At 42.2% G+C, this 8,861-nt stretch overlaps 1 protein-coding gene across 1 annotated transcript; it reads right to left on the bottom strand.

Annotated features, from left to right (window-relative positions):
* Positions 1-402: 402 nt before the first annotated feature.
* On the bottom strand, positions 403-6,283 carry IL17D (interleukin 17D). Its single transcript, XM_058185346.1, has 3 exons — positions 5,035-6,283; positions 1,762-2,057; positions 403-726 (listed from the first exon to the last, which is right to left on the bottom strand). Exons 1-3 carry the CDS (start codon positions 5,143-5,145, stop codon positions 405-407), a joined length of 729 nt encoding a protein of 242 aa, XP_058041329.1. The 5' UTR covers positions 5,146-6,283; the 3' UTR covers positions 403-404.
* Between the last annotated feature and the right edge of the window lie 2,578 nt (positions 6,284-8,861).

The following is an 8,861-nucleotide window of genomic DNA, read 5'->3' as shown; positions in this document are numbered from 1 at the left end:
ACAATCCAAATGAAGTTTGTCCATTGCATCCAAAACCTGTTGAACCAAGATTTTATTGTGCACAAAAATCAATACTGTATCCCTGCTCAGCATCTTGAGTATTTGATAGCAAAGCACTGGAATATAGAACATCTATCTAGCACTTTTAAATATCTTAAACTGCTTCAACTTAAGTGTTCCCCAGCATTACAGTATTGCAACTCTCCATGATATGTCAAATCTCCAGTTATGAGGAGAAAAGCATCTTGCAAACCCCACTGTTTTTTTAAAGGAAGTACAGTTTTAATTACAATTGACCCCAAGTTCTGTGAAATAAACTCTGTTGCAGGAAGTGGAGATTACAGTTCTCTGAAACAGAAGTTATGAACCAAAACATCCTTTGTTTCTGGCCTCCTTTCCATTCCTCATTTGGATGCTGGCTTGTCATTATTCTGATTCCCCAGCAATTTTACTGCTCTTTTATCTATGCTGGAATTCACTTGCTGTGCCTCCTTTTCGTGTTCTGGTACACAGGTGCAGCCCACCGGAATAGAGACATAATCCTCAGTGTAAACGTAGCGGCCTCCCGTGCAGGATGTGGTTCGGTGCAAGATGACTGTCGGCATAAATACTGGCGTACTTCGAAAATGGAGATTTTCTTCTCCGTAATCACCTGTAAGACAGCCCTTGCAAAGGCAGTAGGCTTCAGGAATGTATTTTGGATACCTAGTAGAATCGTAGGAGATTCTGTGCCAAAGGAAAAGAAGAAAGATTCACTTTGGACATTTTGTCCGAATTTCCCCCCTACCTCTCCTGCTGCTCTATTTCTTGGGTTGACTTGAATGGAGAGGAATGTTGTATAGCAGAATGTTAAGATATTCTTTACATTATCATGTTGTTATGAGGCCAAGAAGAAAATAAAGTGTAAGCTAAGAACGGGACAATTTGGAATAATGTGAGTTGAGTTCCCTGGTTTGAAGCAAACATCCACATGGAAACATTTGGAGATGATGGGCACAACTACACAATCAATCCCCCCTTTTCTATTTTATTATGTTATTTATTTTATTTTATCATTCATTCATTACATTTCTAGGTGCCTGACTCCCTGCCAACTCTAGACAGCTTACAAATAAAAACACGCAGAAAAGCCACTGCCTACTGGAAAGACGTATGCCTCATGTGCAAATGGATTGCATACCCATTTTTTAAAAAAAGAAACTATAAATTGATGACTGGCTACAGTAGTTGAAGCACCATGCTGGAAACATTTCCGCTTAAACAGGGGTGAAATGCTCCCTGTTCAGACCATATCAGCCAATCCGGTAGTGATGGCGGTGGATGGTTTAGAGAATCGGTAGCAAAAATCCCTGCCCCCCCCACCCATGCCCACCCAATTGCCCACTTGCCACTTCTTTCGAATGGTAGGAATAAGTTGTAAAAAATGCTTTTAAAAGTAAAAAAAAGGCTCTGACGATCACAGCTGAGCCACGCGATCATCGGAAGCTTTTTTTTTTACTTTTAAAAGCATTTTTTTACAACCTATTTGGCCGAATCGGTTGTAAAAAATGCTTTTAAAAAAGAAGCACATACACCCCCGCACGCTGTTCTACCTACCCCATGCCTCCTTTTGGTGTGCACTGCGCGCACACACACCTCACATTTGGTGTGTGGTGTGCACTGCGCATGCACAGCCAGCGAACCGGTAGTAAACTGGTTCAGATTTCACCACTGACTTAAACCCATTTTAAAATTTGAAAGGTGAGGAGAAGATCTGGTTACCTGTAGGACCAAGGGGAGACACTGTTGAGATTGATGGGAAGCTGGTATTTCTTGTCAGTAGCTAGCCTGCCTCCCACTGGACAGCTGATATTCTGGTCATTTTCCAAGGGCTCCAATTGCAGGGTGTGATGGAAGGCACTAAGCATGCCAGCTGTGAGTCTTCCATACAGCTGTTCCAAAAGCTCCTCAGGTCGGTCTGCACAGGATCGAGAGCGCATGGGACGCTTGCTTATTTTGACAGCTTCTACTCTGGGGAAACCCAGGCCACACAAAAGTAGAGAAACCAGTATCCATCCCTGTAAAGTGCAGGAGATGAAACAATATAAAAGATATTTCTAGCTGGGGAAGAAACAAAGTGATTCATTCCCCCCCCCCCAACAAAACGCTACAAAATTTGACATGCAGAAAAAGAATGTTGGCTAAAAGCAATTTCAGGGAGGTTTTCTTGACTGATCATGTTGTTTGCTTAAGCCTGAATTTGTCAACATAGCATCTGAGATCTTCTCCAATTCTTCTGCTAGAGCAACTTAATTTTGGAACCCATATCCAGAGATGTGATGTCAGGGGTGAAATGCTCCCAGTTAGGACCGGATTGGGCAATCCGGTAGCGTTGGGGGTGGGTAGTTCGGAGAACCGGTAGCAAAAATACCTCCCCCGCCACCCATGCCCACCCAATCGCCCGGTCCCCACTTGCCTACCTGGCAGCTTCCTGCTTTTTTCGGTCTGCCTCACTATTCCGGCCTTGCTTTGGCTGCTGCAATCAACTCAACTGACTGACTTTTCCCTTGAATTGGGTAAGTAAGGGGAGGAGCTTTTAAGAAAATAGTTAATTGGGGTTTTTTAAGGAGTTTTTTTTTTTTAGACATAGCAATTTAAAGTTAAGGAAGTTTTAAAGTTAAGGAAGTTTTAAATTTAGCTGCTTTTATCTAAAAATATAAATAAAATAAAATAATAAAATATTTGTGCAGCTTTCTGAGATTTGGTGTGTTTCTATAGTGTTTCACTCTAACTACACAAACACACAAAATCTCACAAAGCTATATATGGCATTTTGTGTGTGAGATACAGTCAGTTGTGTTGTGTATGTGTAAAGTGTGAAAGTTGGTTTTTGGCCTTTTTGTGGCTGTGTGAGGTTCCTGCTTCTTGCAGGGGCCATTTTGGGTGAGGTGCAGCTGCTTTTACATTGTGTGTGAGTCTGTTGTGTTGTGTTGTGTTGTGTTGTGTGTGTGTAAAGTGTGAAAGTTGGTTTTTGGTACCTCTTATTGTTTTGTGTACTTTGTTTATTTTTTAATTATTTATTGTTATTGGCCATGCCCACCTGGTCATCTGACCACCAAGCCATGCCCACCAATTAAGCTACGCCCACAACTGGTAGGGAAAATTTTTGGATTTCATCCCTGTGTGGTGTAGTGGCTAAGGTGCTGGACTAAGAGTGGGGTGATCCAGATTCTAGTCCTCCCTTACTAATGGAAGCTGGCTGGATGACCTTAATGCTTTAGTTTGGAGTCCTGTCCTATTGCAATGGTTTGAGTCAAGTGTTCTTTTCTAGTTTTTAGTTTCTGGCCCATTATTGCTAGAAATTGACTCAAGAACTTCCTGTCAGGTGCAAAAGAGCAGGACCACACATGAAGTTCAAATTAAACTGATTTAATATTACTCATGCCTATACACAGGATAGGACTATTTAGATGCTAGAATTCAAGAGTGGTTGGACTCAGTCCACTTGTGGTGAAGTAGAGAATTCTCTTTTGACTCCATCTTCAGGTTCTGCCACTTCTTCTCCTATACTCACAGCCCTAATCAGGATCAAGATTTGTGATGTTGGCTGGTAGACAAATCCCCATTGTACTGACACTAACACTGTTAGAACTAGTCAAGTCAGCCTCCCAGCAGACCCTGCAGCCATGTGGGACAAATCCTAAAAAACTCCCACAACTAATTAGTGTGATTTATACCCATACTTGTTGGTTCTACAATATATCAGGATTGTACATTACTTTGGAAATAGCCGTTCGGAATCATTAATTGAGATGGGTAGCTATAGAAATTGAACAAACAAGTGAATAATATAACTTATATAATTATAGTATAAATATGACATAACTATATATATATATATATATATATATATATATATATATATATATATATATATATATATATATATATGTAGGTATGTATATATATTTTCATAGGTTTTCACGGGTATATCTATGCAGGTTTTGGTATGTTCGGGTCTTTTCCAGTGTAAGATTGAAAGTATTTAGGCAACGTTTCGATGAGATCTCACTCATCATCTTCAGGCTGGAGTTTTTTTGGCTTTGTTCTTAACAAAGAACATACCAAAACCTGTATGTATGTATGTATGTATGTATGTATGTATGTATATATACATATACATATATATATATACACACACACACACACACATATATATATACATACATACACATACATATATACATATATACACACACACACACATACATACATACATACATACACATACACACATATCTTTTCTTTTATGTACACTGAGAGCATATGCATCTAGACAAATTCCTTGTGTGTCCAATCACACTTGGCCAATAAAAAATTCTATTCTATTCTATTCTAATTATATAATGTAGCTCGAAAAAGTGCTGGAGCACAAACACAGGACCTGTAAAGCTTTCACTGTCCAGAATATTTTGTTACAATCACAACCCTGCAGAGCCTTACTGCCCATTAAAATAATTTACATGCTGAATTTTACATCAACCCCTAAGGCTATTTAGCATCTTACAAGTATCCTATGTAAATAGGATGCTTTAGTTTGGTTCCTGTCCTATTGCAACGGTTTAACTCAAGTGGTTTTTTTTTCCTTTTCTACCTTTAAGTTTCTGGCTGAAATTGCTCATTGTTGCTCGAAATTGAATTGGTTGGTAAGATCAGCTACAACGGGGCCCCAAAGTTATTCGTATAAATGCGTTTCACCTTAAGCGCTAGCGACCAGCGGCTCTTACAAGCGAAAAGTCAACGCCGCTTTCTTGCCACAGCGAGGATCTACGGGGCTCGTACAAGCAGACTGCTTTTCTGGGTTTATGCCTGACTAGGTGGCTCAGCGGCTAAGACACTGAGTTTGTCGATCAGAAAGATCGGCAATTCGAATCCCTAGTACAGGTCTCCTGGCGTAAGCAGGGGGTTGGAGTAGATGACCTCCAAGGTCCCTTCCAATTGTGTTACTATTCTCCGCCTGGCCAACAACGTCGCAGTTCCGCCACTTTTACTCACCGCCGCCAGCCCGTCTCTCCAAAGGCGCGCTCTAACTTTGCTCGTCCCGACAGCTCGCCCTTTTGCCCGCAGCCCAAAGCCCCGAGAGCGCCTTGCCCTCCTCGCCTTCATCTTAGCCAGACGGCCGCTCTTTTTATTTCCCACGCGAGCTCGCAAGAAACAGCAGCAGCAGCGACGAAAGGAAGCGCGGCGCTTCGCTGGCTGTGGGCTCAAGCCGTCCCGCTTGCCCGCAGATGCCGAACGGGGACGAAGAAGCGCAAGAGCGCACGTTTTGCAAAGCGATCCAGACTGGAGCAAAACGGCCTCCGAACCCTGAGGTCGAAGATGGCACCGCGGGCAGGTCCAAAGGCGTCGCCCCGCTTCTTTTTCCCCGCCTTGACACGCGTTCCCGCTCCGTCTTTACCTTGGCCGTCTGCATGGCAGCCAGGGACGCCTCAGCGGGAAGGGCTGGCTTGGCGAGCGCTTGGGGTCCTCCTGGCCCTGGAGGCGGGGAGGTGTGTGTGTGTGGGGGGAGTTGAATAAAATTTGGAAAAGCGCCCGGCTCCTCTCATCAGGACCCCCGGCTGCCGGTGCCAGAACCCTGCAAGGCGCCAGAGGGAAAGGGCCGGTTTCTCGCTGGGCTGACCGAAAGCGGGGAAGGCCGGGGCCTTTCGGACACAGATCCGGAGGGCGTCGGAGGGGACTCGGCCTTGCGTTGGAGCCCCGGGACAAAAATCATCTCCAAGCGATCATTTGATGTTGTAGCCAAATTTCGAATTACTAAGAGCCGTTGATTCAACAACGTGGGTACAACCCCACCCCATCCCCCCAAAAAGGGGATGGAGAGGACAAGATGGCTGGTGGAACTTAACTAAGTTCTTCATCTGGATGCGCTATTTAGAAAGACACTTTTTAAGTCCTATAAACTGGATCCTGACATGTAAAGAAATACAGTTGTACAGGTGATCTTCAACTTACAACAGTTGGTTTAGTCACTGCTTGAAGTTACAACCCAGCACCGAAAAAAGTGATTTATGACCATTTTTCAAACTTGCAAGCATTGCAGTATCCCCATTGTCAAGTGATCAAAATTTAGCCGCTTGGCAACTGACTCATGTTTAAGGTGGTTTCAGAGGTGGGTTTCAACAGGTTCTAACCAGTTCTGGAGAACTGGTAGCAGAAATTTTGAGTAATTTGGAGAACCGGTAGTAAAAATTCTGATTGGCCCCGCCCCCATCTATTCTCTGCCTCCCAAGTCCCAGCTGATCAGGAAGAAATGGGGATTTTGCAGTAACCTTCCCCTGGAGTGGGGTGGTAATGGAGATTTTACAGTATCCTTCCCCTGCCACACCCACCAAGCCACACCATGCCCACCAAGCCACACCCACAGAACTGGTAGTGAAATATTTGAAACCCACCACTGGATGGTTTCTCTCATCTTTTGCGACCTGACGAGCAAAGTCAATGGGGAAGCCAGATTCACTTAACAACCTGTGTTGCTACTTTAACAACTGCAGTGATTCACTTAAGAAAATGTGGCAAGAAAGATGGTAAAATGGGGCCAAAATTCACTTCACAAATGTCTCATAAATTCTGGGTTCAATTCTGGTCATAAGTTGAGACCTACTTCTATGATTTAAGCACTTTTGGCAAAACTTTCTGGGAGGAATCCTGTCACAAAGCAAATAGAATAGAATAGAATAGAATAGAATTTTATTGGCCAAGTGTGATTGGACACACAAGGAATTTGTCTTGGTGCATATGCTCTCAGTGTACATAAAAGAAAAGATACGTTCATCAAGGTACAACATTTACAACACAATTGATGATAATATATCAATATAAATCATAAGGATTGCCAGCAACAAGTTATAGTCATACAGTCATAAGTGGAAAGAGATTGGTGATGGGAACTATGAAACGATTAATTAAATTAATTAAATTAAATTAATTACTGCAGATTCAGTAAATAGTCTGACAGTGTTGAGGGAATTATTTGTTTAGCAGAGTGATGGCCTTTGGGAAAAAACTGTTCTTGTGTCTAGTTGTTCTGGTGTGCAGTGCTCTATAGCGTCGTTTTGAGGGTAGGAGTTGAAACAGTTTATGTCCAGGATGCGAGGGATCTGCAAATATTTTCACGGCCCTCTTCTTGATTCGTGCAGTATACAGGTCCTCAATGGAAGGCAAGTTGGTAGCAATTATTTTTTCTGCAGTTCTAATTATCCTCTGAAGTCTGTGTTTTTCTTGTTGGGTTGCAGAACCGAACCAGACAGTTATAGAGGTGCAAATGACAGACTCAATAATTCCTCTGTAGAATTGGATCAGCAGCTCCTTGGGCAGTTTGAGCTTACTGAGTTGGCGCAGAAAGAACATTCTTTGTTGTCCTTTTTAATGATGTTTTGATGTTAGCTGTCCATTTGAGATCTTGCGATATGATAGAACCCAGAAATTTGAAGGTTTCTACTGTTGATACTGTGTTGTCAAGTATTGTGAGAGGTGGAAGTATGGAAGGGTTTTTCCTAAAATCTACCACCATTTCTACGGTTTTGAGTGTGTTCAGTTCCAGATTGTTTTGGTTGCACCACAAGGCTAGTCGTTCGACCTCTCGTCTATATGCGGATTCGTCATTGTCTCGAATGAGACCAATCACTGTTGTGTCATCTGCGAACTTCAGTAGCTTAACAGATGGATCATTGGAGATGCAGTCATTGGTATACAGAGAGAAGAGAAGTGGGGAGAGCACACAGCCTTGGGGGGCCCTGTGCTAATTGTACAGGTATTTGATGTGATCTTGCTTAGCTTCACCTGCTGCTTCCTGTTTGTTAGGAAGCTTGTGATCCACTTACAAGTCTGTTCCGGTACCTGTAGCTGGTTTAGCTTAGTTAGAAGAATGTCTGGAATGATGGTATTGAATGCTGAACTAAAGTCTACAAAGAGGACCCTTGCATAGGTCTTTGGAGACTCAAGATGTTGTAGGATGTAGTGCAGAGCCATATTAACAGCATCATCTGTTGATCTATTTGCTCGGTATGCAAATTGCAAGGGGTCTAAAAGCGGATTCGTGATGGTTTTCAGGTAGGAAAGCACTAGCCTTTCAAAGGTTTTCATGACTACAGATGTTAGAGCAACTGGTCTGTAGTCATTCAGTTCCTTGATGGTGGGCTTCTTTGGCACTGGGATGATGGTAAAGCGTTTGAAGCAAGAAGGAACATAGCACATCTCTAGTGATTTATTGAAAATATGGGTGAAGATGGGGGCCAATTGGTCAGCACAGACTTTTAATAATTGTTGGCTCACATGGTTGTTGGAAATATGAGTTTTTTTGTAAATATTTTTTACTTCCAGTTTCTCTCCAGACCCCACATACCAATTTCTGCATTGGTGGATCCGCAGTCCATTGAGATAGATGGTGACTGTGATATTATAATGGCTTACAACAGAGTGTACCATTCAGGAGCCATACAAATCCCAATGTTTTCATTTGCATTTATTACTACAAGGAGGTACAAGATCCATAACTGGGAGAGAATTACTTACAGAACACTTTAAATGTATGGCTTACTTTTGTGTGTGATTGTGCATGCACAATGCCTATACCCTATCTCTAGAAACAAAATGGTTGCCCAAACTTGCTCTGACATACTTGCCTAGGGAAAATAAGGTCAGTGTTGATAAATTAAGCATTGGACATTTTGCTCCCTGTTTCTCATTTAAAGAATTAAATTGTAACATGGTGCAAATTGAAAACATATTTTAAAAAGACAATGCTGCTCTAAAGTAGTCTTTATTCATCTTTAAAACTTCAGTAAATTATCTATTTGTGATGGAAAGATGTTTTAGAGAGCATA

The sequence above is a fragment of the Ahaetulla prasina genome, chromosome 5 (genome assembly GCF_028640845.1).
Source record: "Ahaetulla prasina isolate Xishuangbanna chromosome 5, ASM2864084v1, whole genome shotgun sequence".
In the NCBI taxonomy this organism is placed as follows: domain Eukaryota; kingdom Metazoa; phylum Chordata; class Lepidosauria; order Squamata; family Colubridae; genus Ahaetulla; species Ahaetulla prasina.
The sequence above is the reverse complement of the archived record's forward strand: the minus strand, read 5'-3'. Positions and strand labels throughout refer to the sequence as shown.